At 41.4% G+C, this 18,838-nt stretch overlaps 1 protein-coding gene across 1 annotated transcript in view; it reads right to left on the reverse strand.

Moving 5' to 3' along the window:
* Nucleotides 1–18,838, reverse strand: part of LOC126474146 (myosin-I heavy chain) — a 180,300-nt gene that overhangs the window by 93,750 nt on the left and 67,712 nt on the right. Inside the window, exon 6 of the mRNA XM_050101600.1 lies at nt 11,822–12,057. Within this exon, the coding sequence (XP_049957557.1) occupies nt 11,822–12,057 (236 nt within the window). The remainder of the gene's footprint in view (nt 1–11,821; nt 12,058–18,838) is intronic.

Here is an 18,838-nt window from a genome sequence, read left to right on the forward strand (position 1 = left end):
GTGGTGGGGATGAGGGGAGAGAGAGAGAGAGAGAGAGAGAGAGAGAGAGAGAGAGAGAGAGAGAGAGAGAGAGCCTCTGGGTATTTCTGGGATGGTCCCCCAAGGAAGGACTGGAGATCCTGCTGGATGTGTGTAATGGGGTCACTGAAGCAGGGTTTGTGGGTGGATGTATCCAACAGTTGACGGAGTCCATCTATCAGGTAATCACTACAGTCCATAACCACAGTGGTGGAGCCTTTGTCAGCAAGTAAGGCTGTAAGGAGAGGCTCAGTTCTTAGTTGGTGGATTGCATTTATTTCTGTGGATGTAAGGTTAGTTTCCATGTTGATGGATTTGTATAATGATGGTGAGGAAATTCTGGAAAGTTAAGAGAGGGTGATTTGGAGGAAGGGGCTGGTGAATAATGATTGACTGTAGGTGTGAACTGAGTCAGGCAGGATTCAATATTGGTTTCGGATTGAATCTGATTGATAGGTAGATGGTGAAAAAATGTTTCCATTGTAAGGACTGGGAGAGGATGAGAAGGTCTATAAGCAAATTTCTCATTTGTAGTGGAGATACTGAGACTCAGCATCTCTACTATATGGTGAATAGCAGCTTCCCTTTTCAGGATATTGTTATATTCCATCCTGGATTTTCCATTGTTTGATTTCTCCTTTGCAGGCATCACTTACAATAAAATCTGTGCTACAGAAGTGGGCACCTACATGGCACCATCCTATGCCAACTTATTCATGGGACATCTAGAGGAATAATTTGTAACCACCCAGAATTTCAAACCCCTCACCTGGTTCACTGATGACATCTGCTTGATCTGGGACAAAGGTGAGAAACCCAGCGACAGTGAGGACAGCACACCCATCGAGGGTGAGGACACACTATCCACATTCCTTCAGAACCTCGGCAGTTGCTCTGCCATTCACTTCCCCTGGTCCTCCTCAACCCAACAAGTCCTATTCCTCAATGTTAACCTCCACCCAAAGGATGGCTACATCAGTACTTCCATCAACATCAAACCTACAAACCATCAACAATACCTCCACTTCAACAGATACCACCCATTAAACACCAAGAAGTCCCTTCCATGAAGCATACATCTGTAGTGATGAGCAGTCCCTCTCCAAATAAACCAAGGGTCTTCACAGACCGTAGTTATTCTCCCAACCTTGTTCAGAAACAGATCTCCTGTGCCTTGTCTCTCCAGTTATCTACCACCTCCCACATACCAACAGCCCAGCTATGAGGTGCATTCAAGTCCTAAGGCCTCCGATTTTTTTTCTCCAGACTGGAAAGAGATAGAAACATGCGCATTGTTTTAAAATGAGGCCGCATTCATTGTCAATACGTCCCAGAGACGGCAGCACCATACGGCAGATGGAATTTTACTGCCAGCGGCGAGAATGAGAACTGTTTTAAATACTTAAAATGGCGATGTTTTCCTTACTTGAACAGCGTGCGATCATTCGTTTTCTGAATTTGCGTGGTGTGAAACCAATTGAAATTCATCGACAGTTGAAGGAGACATGTGGTGATCGAGCTACGGATGTGTCGAAAGTGCATTCGTGGGTGCGACAGTTTAATGAAGGCAGAACATTGTGTGACAACAAACCGAAAAAACCTCAGGCTCGCACAAGCCGGTCTGACGACATGTTGGAGAAAGTGGAGAGAATTGTTTTGGGGGATCGCCGAATGACTGTTGAACAGATCGCCTCCAGAGTTGGCATTTCTGTGGGTTCTGTGCACACAATCCTGCATGACGACCTGAAAATGCGAAAAGTGTAATCCAGGTGGGTGCCACGAATGCTGACAGACGACCACATGGCTGCCCGTGTGGCATGTTGCCAAGCAATGTTGACGCGCAACGACAGCATGAATGGGACTTTCTTTTCGTCGGTTGTGACAATGGATGAGACATGGATGCCATTTTTCAATCCAGAAACAATGCGCCAGTCAGCTCAATGGAAGCTCACAGATTCACTGCCACCAAAAAAATTTCGGGTAACCGCCAGTGCTGAAAAAATGATGGTGTCCATGTTCTGGGACAGCGAGGGCGTAATCCTTACCCATTGCATTCCAAAGGGCACTACAGTAACAGGTGCATCCTACGAAAATGTTCTGAAGAACAAATTCCTTCCTGCACTGCAACAAAAACGTCCGGGAAGGGCTGTGCGTGTGCTGTTTCACCAAGACAACGCACCCGCACATCGAGCTAACGTTACGCAACAGTTTCTTCATGATAACAACTTTGAAGTGATTCCTCATGCTCCCTACTCACCTGACCTGGCTCCTAGTGACTTTTGGCTTTTTCCAACAATGAAAGACACTCTCCGTGGCCGCACATTCACCAGCCGTGCTGCTATTGCCTCAGCAATTTTCCAGTGGTCAAAACAAACTCCTAAAGAAGCCTTCGCCACTGCCATGGAATCATGGCGTCAGCGTTGTGAAAAATGTGTACGTCTGCAGGGCGATTACGTCGAGAAGTAATGCCAGTTTCATCGATTTTGGGTGAGTAGTTAATTAGAAAAAAAATCGGAGGCCTTACAACTTGAATGCACCTCGTACACCCCCAAAGAGTACTTCTCTTATGACTGGCTATCATCCAAGCCTGAAGCAACCGAATTACATTTTGGCCAGGGTTCTGCCTACCTCTTGTCGTGCTCTGAAATGAGGACTATCCTATCCACTACCCTTCCCACCCCTCATCAGTGGTATTCCACTGCCCATCAAACCTATGCAATATCTTTGTGCATCCTTTCCCACCCCTGTGCCTATCCCATCTCTGCTCCCAATCCCTTGCCTCTTGGCTCATATCTCCACAATAAATCTAGGTGCAAGACCTGTTTCATACACCCTCCCCCTAGCACCTACTCTGATAATTTCACAGGCATCTCCTAAACCACCAAAGATAGGACCATCAGTGAAATCAGGGATGTGATGTATAACTAAGCTGCAACCACTTTGGTGCTTTCTACGAGGGGTGCACAAAAAAATCAGAATTATTTTTAAAAAGATATATATTTTCAAATATTTACAAAATAATCTCATCCTCTTCAAAATACTCTCCATTACAACTAATACACTGTCCCACTGGCACTTCCACTGTTCGCAACCTTTTTTCGTACTCATCTTTAGAAATGGCGGGCAGCTCCTCCCTCGTTTTTTTCTTGACTGCTTCAGTGTTGTCAAATCAGTGTCCTCTCATGCCCCTTTTCATGCTTGGAAATATAAAATAGTTGCACAGAGCCAGGTCAGGCAAGCAAAGCACATGGGGTCACAGAACCAAGCCATTTTCAGTAAAAAAAACTGTCTAACAGAGATGGCTGTGTGTGCAGGTGTGTTGTCAAGGTAGAAGAACTGGTCTTCTGTCAGCGACAAATCAGATTTTTTTTTGACGGACTAATCTCTGACAGTTGATCAGTTGTCTGTCAATGGTCTGTGAGCACAAGCACTTGAATTGTTTCAATATTTTTGTCGATTCGGGCAGTTGATGGACATCCAGAACGAGGTTTGTCCTCAATCGACATATCGCCATTTTTAAATCAAGCAAACAACTTGTACACTTGAGTTTTCCCATAAAGTCATCTTGGTAAGCTGTTTTCAACATTAAAACAGTTTCAGCCAGCATTTTTACAGAGTATAAAACAAAATTTCACAGCTACATGTTGTTCACTTAAACTTGCCATCATAAAAAATGAAACAAGAACAAAACAGCCCTAGCAAAAACAATCAATGCAGATGAACAGAACAAGCAAGATTGAAAAAAACAGTAGGCACTGAACTGGCAGTGAGTTGTGCTATATATGCCTTTTTTTTTTTTTTTTTTGGTCATCAGTCTACTGACTGGTTTGATGCGGCCGCCACAAATTCCTTTCCTGTGCTAACCTCTTCATCTCAGAGTAGCACTTGCAACCTACGTCCTCAATTATTTGCTTGACGTATTCCAATCTCTGTCTTCCTCTACAGTTTTTGCCCTCTACCGCTCCCTCTAGTACCATGGAAGTCATTCCCTCATGTCTTAGCAGATGTCCTATCATCCTGTCCCTTCTCCTTATCAGTGTTTTCCACATATTCCTTTCCTCTCCGATTCTGCGTAGAACCTCCTCATTCCTTACCTTATCAGTCCACCTAATTTTCAACATTCGTCTATAGCACCATATCTCAAATGCTTCGATTCTCTTCTGTTCTGGTTTTCCCACAGTCCATGTTTCACTACCATACAATGCTGTACTCCAGACGTACATCCCCAGAAATTTCTTCCTCAAATTAAGGCCGGTATTTGATATTAGTAGACTTCTCTTGGCCAGAAATGCCTTTTTTGCCATAGCGAGTCTGCTTTTGATGTCCTCTTTGCTCCGTCTGTCATTGGTTATTTTACTGCCTAGGTAGCAGAATTCCTTAACTTCATTGACTTCGTGACCATCAATCCTGATGTTAAGTTTCTCGCTGTTCTCATTTCTACTACTTCTCATTACATTCGTCTTTCTCCGATTTGCTCTCAAATCATACTATGTACTCATTAGACTGTTCATTCCGTTCAGCAGATCATTTAATTCTTCTTCACTTTCACTCAGGATAGCAATGTCATCAGCGAATCGTATCATTGATATCCTTTCACCTTGTATTTTAATTCCACTCCTGAACTTTTCTTTTATTTCTATCATCGCTTCCTCGATGTACAGATTGAAGAGTAGGGGCGAAAGGCTACAGCCTTGTCTCACACCCTTCCTAATACGAGCACTTCGTTCTTGATCGTCCACTCTTATTATTCCCTCTTGGCTGTTGTACATATTGTATATGAGCCGTCCCTCCCTATAGCTTACCCCTATTTTTTTCAGAATCTCGAACAGCTTGCACCATTTTATATTGTCGAACGCTTTTTCCAGGTCGACAAATCCTATGAAAGTGTCTTGATTTTTCTTTAGCCTTGCTTCCATTATTAGCCGTAACATCAGAATTGCCTCTCTCGTCCCTTTACTTTTCCTAAAGCCGAACTGATCGTCACCTAGCGCATTCTCAATTTTCTTTTCCATTCTTCTGTATATTATTCTTGTGAGCAGCTTCGATGCATGAGCTGTTAAGCTGATTGTGCAATAATTCTTGCACTTGTCAGCTCTTGCCGTCTTCGGAATTGTGTGGATGATGCTTTTCCGAAAGTCAGATGGTATATCGCCAGACTCATATATTCTACACACCAACGTGAATAGTCGTTTTGTTGCCACTTCCCCCAATGATTTTAGAAATTCTGATGGAATGTTATCTATCCCTTCTGCCTTATTTGATCGTAAGTCCTCCAAAGCTCTTTTAAATTCCGATTCTAATACTGGATCCCCTATCTCTTCTAAATCGACTCCTGTTTCTTCTTCTATCACATCAGACAAATCTTCACCCTCATAGAGGCTTTCAATGTATTCTTTCCACCTATCTGCTCTCTCCTCTGCATTTAACAGTGGAATTCGCGTTGCACTCTTAATGTTACCACCGTTGCTTTTAATGTCACCAAAGGTTGTTTTGACTTTCCTGTATTCTGAGTCTGTCCTTCCGACAATCATATCTTTTTCGATGTCTTCACATTTTTCCTGCAGCCATTTCATCTTAGCTTCCCTGCACTTCCTATTTATTTCATTCCTCAGCGACTTGTATTTCTGTATTCCTGATTTTCCCGGAACATGTTTGTACTTCCTCCTTTCATCAATCAACTGAAGTATTTCTTCTGTTACCCACGGTTTCTTCACAGATACCTTCTTTGTACCTATGTTTTCCTTCCCAACTTCTGTGATGGCCCTTTTTAGAGATGTCCATTCCTCTTCAACAGTACTGCCTACTGCGCTATTCCTTATTGCTGTATCTATAGCGTTAGAGAACTTCAAACGTATCTCGTCATTCCTTAGTACTCCCGTATCCCACTTCTTTGCGTATTGATTCTTCCTGACTAAAGTCTTGAACTTTAGCCTACTCTTCATCACTACTATATTGTGATCTGAGTCTATATCTGCTCCTGGGTACGCCTTACAATCCAGAATCTGATTTCAGAATCTCTGTCTGACCATGATGTAATCTAATTGAAATCTTCCCGTATCTCCCGGCCTTTTCCAAGTATACCTCCTCCTCTTGTCATTCTTGAACAGGGTATTCGCTATTACTAGCTGAAACTTGTTACAGAACTCAATTAGTCTTTCTCTTCTTTCATTCCTTGTCCCAAGCCCATATTCTCCTGTAACCTTTTCTTCTACTCCTTCCCCTACAACTGCATTCCAGTCACCCATGACTATTAGATTTTCGTCCCCCTTTACATACTGCATTACCCTTTCAATATCCTCATATACTTTCTCTATCTGTTCATCTTCAGCTTGCGACGTCGGCATGTATACCTGAACTTTCGTTGTCGGTGTTGGTCTGCTGTCGATTCTGATTAGAACAACCCTGTCACTGAACTGTTCATAGTAACACACCCTCTGCCCTACCTTCCTATTCATAACGAATCCTACACCTGTTATACCATTTTCTGCTGCTGTTGATATTACCCGATACTCATCTGACCAGAAATCCTTGTCTTCCTTCCACTTCACTTCACTGATCCCTACTATATCTAGATTGAGCCTTTGCATTTCCCTTTTCAGATTTTCTAGTTTCCTTACCACGTTCAAGCTTCTGACATTCCACACCCCGACTCGTAGAACATCATTTCGTTGATTATTCAATCTTTTTCTCATGGTAACCTCCCCCTTGGCAGTCCCCTCCCGGAGATCCGAATGGGGGACTATTCCAGACTGTGGATACACGTTACGTGTCTTTAATGCAGTGGTTTCCATTGCCTTCTGCATCCTCATGTCGTTGATCATTGCTGATTCTTCAGCCTTTAGGGGCAATTTCCCACCCCTAGGACAAGAGAGTGCCCGGAACCTCTATCCGCTCCTTTGCCCTCTTTGACAAGGCCATTGGCAGAATGAGGCTGACTTCTTATGCCGGAAGTCTTCGGCCGCCAATGCTGATTATTTATCAAACTTTAGGCAGTGGCGGGGATCGAACCCGGGACCGAAGACGTTTTGATTATGAATCAAAGACGTTACCCCTAGACCACGGGTCTAGGGGTAATGCATACTACACAAGCTCTGCCCGTGGCCCCTCGTTTGTGATCTACAGCTAAGCTACAGCCTCTGTGGTGCTTTCTATGTGTGCATGCAGCTAACAAGCAGGCTGTCCGTATGAATGGCCACTGCCAAACTGTGGCCAAGAGACAGCTGGATCACTTAGATGCTGAACATGCTGCCCAACACAATGATCTTCACTTCAATGACTGCTTCACAGCTTGCACTGTCAGAATTCTTCCAACAAACACTAGCTTTTCTGAATTGCACAGGTGGGAACTGTCCCTGTAACATATCTTCATTCCTGTAACCCCCTGGCCTCAAATTTCACTAGCCCCTGTCCCTCACCTACCTTTCCCCTTCAATGCTCTCACTCCAGCACTACACATGCCTTCTATTCTACCAATGCATCTACAGTCTTTTATCCCCCACCACTCACCCCAGAATGGTGCTCAGGTCACATGCAGTCACAATCCATAGCTGGGCCACAGAAAGGAGACAGTAGGTGTGTGTGTGTGTGTGTGTGTGTGTGTGTGTGTGTGTGTTTGATATATATATTTAGTATTTACATCTCTCTTGATGCCACACTTTTTTACTGAAGTGATGCGTTCATAATTGAAAGTGGATAATACAAAATGAAGTTTGGACGAAGGAGAAGATGTGGGTGCTTCCATATGTGAAATGATACAAAGAATGAGGTGACATTTTCAAATTGATGCAGAAGTTGGGCTTGGTTCCATGAGGACGCAGTTGCACCCAGCAACTCTATTTATTTCAAGTAGTAACAGGTGCAGCAATTAGTTACAAATAATATTTATTCTTTATCCAGACTTCGGTCACTCTGTGGCCCTCTTCAGTGCAGTAAATATAAGTAAAAACATTAAAACCACTTGCATATGCACACAGTCCCACCTAGACTTCGTGTCAAAGGTCAACCTTTGACATGACGTTCAGTTGGGACTATGTGCATATAAAAGTGGTTTTAATGTTTTAAGTTATAGTGTGGATGTTAATTACTGTGTTTAACTAATTCTTGCAAATATTCCTAGTCACTTTTTGGGGGATTAAGTTAGGGTATTTTAGTGGTCCAGTTGAGGAGCATTTGTGAAACCAGAAATGTATATACACAACCATGTGAATGCAGCTGTCATCTTGGAAGATGGAAATGTCCACACTATACTCATCATGAAATTGTAGAAGAATGAGCAACAATTGGTCACTGAGAATGTTGAAGTAATCATCCTGGTTAATGTCTATGATTTTCTGAATGAGTGGGCTCAAGTCATGTTATGAAAAACACCTCTGAAACATCTATGTTCTGAACTACTCTGTCCACACATGGTAAGTTAAATACCTCATTGGGATGTTGGTGCACTTGACATCTTGTAGCACTTGACAAGAGGTAAAATCTTAACTCACTGGATCACAATGGATGCTGTCGATTACCCACTGTCCAGTTTCTGTGTTGTTTTAACTCACTGAAGTTATGCAGGTTTATACAATGAAGAGCCAAAGAAACTGGTACACCTGTCTAACATCATGTAGGGCCCCTGCAAGCATGCAGAAGTGCCGCAACATGACATGGCATGGATTCGACTAATGTTTGAAGTAGTGCTGGAGGGAACTGACACCATCAATCATGCAGGGCTGTCCATAAATCTATAAGAGTACGTGCGGGTGGAGATCTCTTCTGAACAGCACATTGCAAGGCATTCCAGATACAGCCAGCGGTTGTGTTTAAACTCAGAAGACTGTTCCTGGGGCCACTGTGTAGCAAGGACATGTGGTGTTTTGCATTGTCCTGCTTGAATTGCCCAAGTCCGTCGAAATGCACAATGGACATGTATGGATGCAGATGATCAGACAGGATGCTTACGTACATTTCACCTGTCAGGGTTATGTCTAGACGTATCAGGGGTCTCATATCACTCCAACTCAACATACCAACACCATTACAGAGCCTCCACCATCTTGAACAGTCTCCTGCTGACATGCAGGTTGCATGGATTCATGAGCTTGTCTCCATGCCCATACATGTCCATCTGCTCAATATAATTTGAAACGAGACTTGTCTGACCAGGCAATATGTTTCCATTCATTGACAATCCAATGTTGGCACTGACGGGCCCAGGCAAAGCGTAAATCTTTGTGTTGTGCAGTCATCAAGGATACACGAGTGGGCCTTTGGCTCCGAGAGCCCTTATTGATGATGTTTTGTTGAATGGTTCACATGCTGACAGTTGTTGATGGCCCAGCATTGTAATCTGCAGAATTTTGTGGAAGGGTTGCACTTTTGTCATGTTGAACGATTCTCTTCAGTCATCATTGGAACATTTCTTGTAGGATCTTTTTCCGGCTGCAACGATGTTGAAGATTTGATGTTTTACCAGATTTCTGATATTCATGATACACTTGTAAAATTTTCAACGGGAAAATCTCCACTTCATCAATACCTCAGAGATGCAGTGTCCAATTGCTCATGTGCTGACTATAACACTACATTCAAACTGCCTTAAATCTTGACAACCTGCCACTGTATCAGCAGTAAACAGTGTAACAACTGCGCCAGACACTTCTTGTCTTATAGAGGCATTGCTTACTGCAGCACTGTATTCCACCTTTTCACAAATCTCTGTATTTGAATATGCATGCCTATACCAATTTATTTTGCACTTCAGTGTATGATGCTGTAAGTAATGGCCTTTTATCTACATCTACGTCTACATGGATACTCTGCAAATCACATTTAAGTGTGTGGCAGAGGGTTCATCGAACCACTTTCACAATTCTCTATCATGCCAATCTCGTATAGCATGCGGAAAGAATGAACGCCTATATCTTTCCGTACGAGCTCTGATTTCCCTTATTTTATCATGGTGATTGTTCCTCCGTATGTAGGTCGGTGTCAACAAAATATTTTAGCATTCGTAGGAGAAAGTTGGTGATTGGAATTTTGTGAGATGATTCCATTGCAATGAAAAAGCCTTTCTTTTAATGATTTCCATCTGAAATCCTGTCTCATTTCTGTGACACTCTCTCCCATATTTCGCGATAATACAAAACATGCTGCCTTTTTTTGAACTTTTCCGGTGTACTCTGTCAGTCCTATCTGGTAAGGATCCCACACCACACAGCAGTATTCTAAAAGATGACAGACAAGCATAGTGTAGGCAGTCTCCTTAGTAGGTCTGTTACATTTTCTAAGTGTCCTGCGAATAAAACGCAGTCTTTGGTTAGCCTTCCCCCACAACATTTTCTATGTGTTCCTTCCAATTTAAGTTGTTCATAGTTGTAACACCCAGGTATTTAGTTGAATTTGTGGGCTACTTGTCTCCAAATGTCCATTGAAAACAGGTCCCTTTGCAGTGTTCACTCAAGAACTGGTTGAGGTGTACATGCATTAACTGGAAGGTGTAATTTCTGTTGGGTTTGAAACTGATTGTCATTGACAAGGCATGACACTCGTCTCCAGTTGTTGGTTAGGATATTTTTATGACCACTGTTCTTACTTTGTGTTACATGGGTGCAAGTGGCACAATATTCCTTGTACATAAGTTGAACAGTTTGTGTTGATACACCAACAAGCTGGGCAACTTCACTCATGGTGCGGTCATTGCCACATCTTACTGTACTGATTCCGTTCAACCAAATGTCGTATGTATACTACTTCAACTACCATGACTTATTTCATTGGCAGAAGGTCACATTAATAGAAATCAAATGTTACTTATACAGCTCACTTGCCACATAGATAATATCCCTACAAAAACATAGGTGCAAGACCTGTCTTATGCACCTGTAAAAGCAGGAATGTCATACAGCAACCATGCTGCAACTTACCTACAGCCTTTTTTATGGGGGCATACCTGACAGCCAACCAGCTGTCTAATCAAATGAATCATCACTGATAATCTGTGGCCAACAGGAAAGTTTACCATCCAATGGCAGATTATGTTGCATTACTTAACGTGGCCGACTTTAATTGTTCATAAATTTTGTAATTCAGATCCCGCCTCTTAATACCAGCTTCTCTTAACTACACAGATGGGAAATGTCCTTACAACATAGTCTTTGTTCCTGCAATCCTCCTGCCCTCATCATCTGCTAGGTGCTGCCTCCCATTCCCCTCCACCTCCACCCTGTTCTCAGCCCCCCCCCCCCCTTTGCTCCATCAATTTACACTCATTCACTCCCTCCCTCCCACCTCTGTTGTGTCTGACACTCTGCAATCCATTCTTCCAGTTCCCTTGCCACCACCTGAGCATGCTGCAATGTCCCACACCCTTACACCCTTCTGGACCAACTATCAGCCTCCCTCCTCCATCCTTCTCAACCCCCACCCCCACCACTGCTTGTTTTTCCCACCCACTCCACCAGACACAGGCCCTAATCACAACTGAGCTGCAGTATCAGGACAATGTAGTCAATTTTGGTAGTGTAGCCACAAGTGCTTTTTTTTTCCTTTTTCTTCTTTTTTTTTTGTTCTCAAAACTGAGAGTATCTGAAAACTCTGCTAAATCTAAATCTCATTTATGCACCCACAATCAATCAAAACTGCAACAATACAATGATTGGATACCTTTACTTCTTCCATTATTTTTATTCTACCCAGGACTGTACAGTATCACATTTCCCTTTACACTGAACATATCACTGGTAGACACCCACCTCAAAGCATATTTGTAAAATATTTTATATTGTAATGATAAGATTGTAAACTATGAAGAACTACTCACCATATTTGCATCACAGACAGATTTCACAAGTTGTCCTCGGGCATTGTGTGTTCTGTATGTTAATCCTCTGAAAAGGGCAACTGATGAAACACCAAGCAGACTGGCTACAGATTTCAGCTCTACATCGCCTTTCACATCCACCTCAAGTCCTTGGCCATCCACAAACTGCACATTACCAAGCAAGAGTACTGCTGCAAGGACACGGACAACATCCAGAAAGGGGATTCCCAGGACACCTGACAATAAATAATATGTGCAGTCTCCATATACATGTGGACACAAGTATAAATGATAAACAGTGTATAAAAGTTATTAACATGATTGGTTACTAGTTATATTGTAACTGCATGCAATCTATTGAATTTGCAATAATCAAAGACTTAAACAATAGCTCAGTGTTGATATTATTACATTGTGATGCATATAAGTATGCTGAAATTTGTTTGTAGGAGAGCAACAAATTAAGAAAGTCCGTAGTACAGGATAGCTAATAAGGATCATTCTTGGAATCTCAATTATTATGCCAGGAGATATGGTATCTGTTCTTTGTTGCCCTGCCTTTGGTAACTTTATTGACACTAGATATGCAACTTAACAGTGTATACTGATAGGAATTTTACTGATACCACAGTAAAAAGTATAATATCTGCAAAGGACAATTCCAATTACAACTGTGTATGCCGGCCGCGGTGGTCGTGCGGTTCTAGGCGCTCCAGTCCGGAGCCGCGCTGCTGCTACGGTCGCAGGTTCGAATCCTGCCTCGGGCATGGATGTGTGTGATGTCCTTAGGTTAGTTAGGTTTAATTAGTTCTAAGTTCTAGGGGACTGATGACCACAGCAGTTGAGTCCCATAGTGCTCAGAGCCATTTGAACCATTTGAACTGTGTATGATATAGCTTAACTGGTTTCAGTCATAGATAAAAAATGACATGGCTGTTGCTGTTACTGAGACTAGTACTACTACTACTACTACTACTACTACTACTACTACAACCAACTGCCACCACCACCACCACCACCACCACCTATGTTTGGGCCCTACTAGTCCCCACTGTGTACAACAAGATGCATTTTCAGGGTTTTGTTTTATCTTTTCTTTGTGCCCATATTACTTTCATTCCCTCAGAATGGCCTTTTTTCTTTCACGTGTCAGACTACACTGTCCTAGTCTTCTTGGGTTTTTCTGTCAGGCAAACTATTCAGTCGTGAAATTTCTGCCTACAAATTTTTCTGTTTGGTAATCAAGTTGTGTTATTTCGGCTTCCTTCAGGTCGTGTTTTACCACAATGATCCATTTTATTGTTTCAGTTTCTGCTTCACTATGGGTCTCATAGAATTCCACAACCTGACTAGCTAACCTGGGTGGCTACATTCTTTTATTGTGCCTGTACAATTACAGCCTGCACAGTTTCATACCTGAATAAATATTGGCCAGTTTCATACCTGAATAAATATTGGCATCACATCCGAATAAATACTGGTATATTTTTCAGTTTCCTTGTTTGCTCTTAGCCTATGCGTTCCTTTTTCGGTATAATTTGGACCTAAAATTTCCCTGATTATCTCACAATCTCTTTTTTGGAGTTATTCAGTGTCCCTCTATTCATTTAAAATGAGTGTTTGGGCCCCATAAAGAGACTCTGGTTTGAGGACTGTGTTTTAGTGCCTCAGTTTTGTGTATTTTGAGATATATGTTTTGTCATAGAGTACTTGGTAAGTCTCAAAGCTGGTTCAATTCTGTTAATAGTGAATTTCATAACCACAGTAGTGGACTCAGCCCATCGGAGGGCCGGGCTAGTGAAACCAAATGAGGCTCCAGTCTGGTTAGAAACTGATGCATTTGTAGTGTACATTTAGTAAAAAATGAATAATATAGATGTAATGGCCAAACAAAAGTATTTATAATGTGTGTACCCTTTGTTCTAGTAACTGTAATATAAATACTAAAAGATATATGTGAGAAATTTAGATGTTTCTAGTATTATGGCTATGAATATCACTTCTCAACACAAAATTAGAGACATTGTTTCTAATGTACAATAAAACATTGTAGATGAATAAGTTTACTACTGTAAGACACTGCAATTTAATAAACAGAGGTTTACAATGTTCTGTTTGATCAGAATCCGTTATTATTCTTATTACTTTCTTCTGTAAAAGTAAAGTGTCATTTACATGACAACTACTACCCCATCGCAAGATTCCATAAGAGATGATGCTTTGGAAAAAGGCAAAATATGCTGATCTCACATGGTCATTGGGAACATGTCTTTTAAATTTCTAATTAGATAAATAACTCTTGAAAGTCTAGCCAGTAAATTTTTAATGTGTGGTTCCCATGTCAATTTATTGTCGACAGTAACACCTAAAAATTTTACAGTTTTTAATTCTTGGTATTTAGGAATCTCTTTGAGGCTAAAGTGTCCGGGTTTTGTTTTCATTTAGTAAGAAGCTATTAGCTTTGAACCATATATATACCTGTATATACCCTCTTTCTTTCTCCTCAGTCAATGTTAATGTCCATATCATTGCATTTTTTGTGCCAAAAGTAACAGCAGTGCCTGTAATTGTAGTTTGTTCTATCGCTAAAACTCATTCAGGATTTTTAATTTAGCAAGTCTTTTGTCCAGTATAAATTTTATAGTTGGATTAAATTTACTTCCTCCAATATCAGGTGCCAAAAGTTGATGTAAGATAGATAGAGACAAGCACCTCTAAGTGAAAGGAGCAAGCTTTCTGCAGATCTAGTATCAAGGTTTGCTTTGAATGGATCTTGTATATCTGCCAAAGTTGTCACACCTGTTTCCACGTTTTATGACTTTAACCACATTGTAATGAGAAATTCAGCACATATCAAACAGTCATTTCAAACTTCTTCCTTTTTCCCCCCTACAAGTAATTCAAATCTGTCTGTATGAGAAGAATGAATGTAACTTCTCTACAATTTCAACACTGGTGACTTAAACGGGAACAAATGAGAAAGCATGAACTCCACGAGGATTTAAGGAATGATTAGCACATGGACTGAACAGAGCTTCTGGACTAACTTCTTGAATTTTTTGTTATAGTTCTGCATGTACACCTGGCAGTGATGTGGCATTGTCATAACCTTGAACACTCTACAGTGCAAGGTCCAGCCCATCTTTTCCAGCTGCTGTTGATATCATTTTGCATATCCTCTGGAGATTTTCCCAACATAAAAGAAAACTAAGAAATATTTTGAACTTTCACGATGTTGTCTTCTGTATGACTGTATCTAATTATTTGACTCATTTGGTCAGTTCTGCTTTCATTGGGAGTGCTATCAAAAATTATTCCGTAATATTTAGCTTTTTTTATATCTGCAGTAACTTATTGCTTAACATTTTCACTCAAAATAAAAATAAATTCATTTTGTATCCATTCTGACAAACAAGGAGTGGACTCTTCAGGTTTTAAACAATGCATTTTCAATACTGATTCAGGTGCCATGTCGGCTGATAAATTTGAGAAGCCACCAATTTGTTGGGTTGAGTCATCCCTTGCTTACGACCGGTCCAGTAGGCAGCAACAGTGCACGCGCACCATGTCTTGTAAACAGTTCTTTAAACAGGTGAACAGAATTAAGTCATGCCCTTGGTGCTATTCATGGCACAAACACCAAGATTTGCCATCCAGGCAAGCACAGTGTTACTCTTGTGACAAGATAAGTCACATACAGTCTGTATGTTTGCAATGAAACAAACATAGGAATTGTGCCCACTCATAACAATCTAGTCACAAGCCCCGTGTAATCAATGCAGTGTATTCAATGCCTGCCGCAGGCATTAGCAAAACTAGCAAGCGAACAGTTTCTTCAGTGCTATGCCAGTCTAACAAACATTTTGTTCATTTGCATCTTAGTGGAAAACATGTGAAATTTCAGTTGGACACGGGTACCTCTGTTACATTGCTGAAACGTAACACACGCGAGCTGTCAGGTTCCCCATGCCTGTCTACAGCTAGCACATATCTGATGGCTTATAATGGACAAGACCTCATCGTTCACAGAAAATGTACTTTGCCTGCCATGTATTGCTCGCATAAGTGAACTGTGACTTTCACTATGCTACAATCACGTGACTGTGAGAACATATTTGACCTTGATTCGTTTGATTTGTTTGGGTTTAAAATTGAGGACAATGTGTTAACAGTGACTGCATTCAGTGTCAAAGACATTGTAACTAGTTTGTTGAAAGAATTCCCTGAACTCTTTTCTGAAGGTTTAGACAAGGCTAACAATTTTGTTGCACATGTTACTATGGAAGACAATGCTCAGCTGAAATTTTGACAGGCCAGACCTATTCCCATTGCATTATGGGACAAAGTAGCTACTGAACTTACAGAATTGCAAGATAATGGAGCTATTGTGCCCATATAAGTTAGTCAATGCGTAAGTCCACTGGTTTTGCTCCCGAAACCTTCAGGTCACATTCACCTCTGTGTCGACTTTAAGTCGACAGTCAACCACAAACTTTGATACTTAACCATTTCCACACCCAGAGGATCTCATGTAGCTAGTCGCTACTTTTCAAAAATTGATTTGTGCGACACATATCTTCAGATACCACTAGATGAAGAATCTCAAACCATGTGTGTTGTGAACACTTATTTGGGCGTGTTTAAATATTTATGTTTGCCTTTTGGCAGTGCTTCTGCACCCACTGTTTTCCAACGGTATCTGCAACAGCTGGCTGCTCAAGTACCGAACTGTTCAAACTATTCAGACGATGTTGTCATATAAGGTCGTACACCTGAAGAACACATTGCAAATTTGTGTACTTTGTTTCGTGTGTTATCTGATGCAGGACTAAAGTGTCGACTGGACAAGTGTGATTGTTTTTAACCCAGAGTTACAGTATTTTGGTAATGTCACAAACAGTCAAGGTGTACATCCTCTTCAGTCACATTTGCTAGCCATACATGACCTGCCAGTTCCACATAATGTCACAGAACTGCAGTCAGTCTTAGGGAAAATGAACTTTTATTTTCAGTTCATACTGAATGCTGCACAAATCTCAGCTCCATTGCATCACTTGCGTCGCAAGAATGTCCCCTTTGTTTGGACAGATGAGTGCCAAGAAGCTTTTCAAAAACTTAAAGATGCATTGCTCACTGATGCTTGGTTCACTTTAAAGTTGATGCTTCTTCTTACAGAATCGGTGCCATGCTTTTGCGCAGAATTGGTGACACAGACAGGCCTATTGCTTTCACATTAAAAATGTTGTCCAAAGCACAGTGTAACTATTCACAAATAGAGAAAGAGGCATTGGCTATTGTGTACGGTGCAACCAAATTCCACCACTATTTGTATGGCAGAAAATTCTACTCAGTAACAGATCACAAGCCATTGAAGTCCTTGTTTCATCCAATGAAGCCGGTCCCTGTACGAAATGCCCAAAAATTGCAAAGATGGGCTTTGTTATTGTCTCAATGTCAGTATGAGATTGTGTGTTGTCCAACAGCTAAACATGGTAATGTGGATTCACTTTCACGTCTTCTAGTTGGTCTTGATACAGACTTTGACATTTCTGCTGCATCTTCTTGTCACACTGATGCTTGGGATTCTGAATTGCTTCAGTCCTTTCATCTCAACTATAGCAGAATTTCACAGGCCAGGGAAGCTGGTTCAGATTTGAACATTTTGCTAAAACCATTCATACATCTTGGTCTCACTCATTGCATAGCATAAAGAATTCTGTAGGGTGCCAATACTTCGCATGTCAGCATAGCCTTGGTGTACAGCAAGGACTGATTCTTGTTCAAAATGACAGTGGACAGTCACATGTGTTGGTCCCCAAATCTTTGAAAAAGAAGTGTTGCAGTTACTTCACGAAGGATTGTTTATGTGAAACAGTGCATCGACACTGTACTTGGCAGGGTATGGACACCCAAATAGAACAGATGACATCACACTGTCACACGTGTGGAAAATCAGTCTGCTCCACCACAAAAATTCTCTGCTTGGCCTGTTGCAGTCACTATGGCAATATGTGCACACAGACTTTGCAAGACCTTTTTGGAAACTCGTTGGTTGATTGTGGTAGACTCTTATAGCAAGTTTCCTTTTGCTGTGTCTGTGAACTCAACGTCACATAGCACAGTTCAGGTGTTGTCCTCTATTTTTTGCCACAAAGGCTTGCTTGAAGTCACAATAGTTCACGTCAAATGAATCTAAAACAGTATGTAAATGCAATGGCATACAGCATCTGAATAGTGCACTATTCCATCCACAGTCAAACAGTGAAGCATAACGTTTTGTCAGAACCTGCAAGGAGCAGATGGCCAAACTTCGCATCACACACACCAGGGATCAAGCTTTGCAACTGTTTCTCACCTCCTATCATTCACATCCATGAGATGGACCATTGCCAGTGGAATTACTTCACGGCTGCCACTATCAGACACTGCTCCATCCTCCTCAGCATCTGGCGCTGAAGGAAGGCTGCAAGTACCACTTTGTGCCACATGATATTGTATTTTTCAGGGTTCTTAGCAGGGTCATTCCATGTCCATTTCACCAATTTGAGAAAATGTTCCAGCTGATAGTCTCAGATTTGGCTGAAATTTAGCACACCAATGCTATCAAGTGTGGAACACTCATATACAAAATTTTAAGTTCCCCTGCCAATTAGTTCCAGAATTATGGCTTGTGAAAGAAGGTGGCGTGACCCGGAAATTGCAACCCGCATCTGGCAATCTATCTTCAGACCCAACTTCAGGTCTTAATAACTTTGGAAGTATTCTGCACAGTCCAGTGAAATTTTTACAACCCAGTAACATCCACTTAGAGAACACACTCCATGAATCAAAACACCAACAACATATTTCTGAGGGAAAATAAAAAATTCCAAAATGTGATTTAAAAAATGTAATACGTTGAAAGGTACATATCGTAAGTGCCCTCTATGCCAAATATAATTCACTCAAAAAGGGTATAAATTTTTTGTGGTAAACTTAATGTGGCCTAAACACACACAGAACTCATCATGCCCATAT

This window comes from Schistocerca serialis, chromosome 4, assembly GCF_023864345.2.
Source record: "Schistocerca serialis cubense isolate TAMUIC-IGC-003099 chromosome 4, iqSchSeri2.2, whole genome shotgun sequence".
NCBI classification, from domain to species: domain Eukaryota; kingdom Metazoa; phylum Arthropoda; class Insecta; order Orthoptera; family Acrididae; genus Schistocerca; species Schistocerca serialis.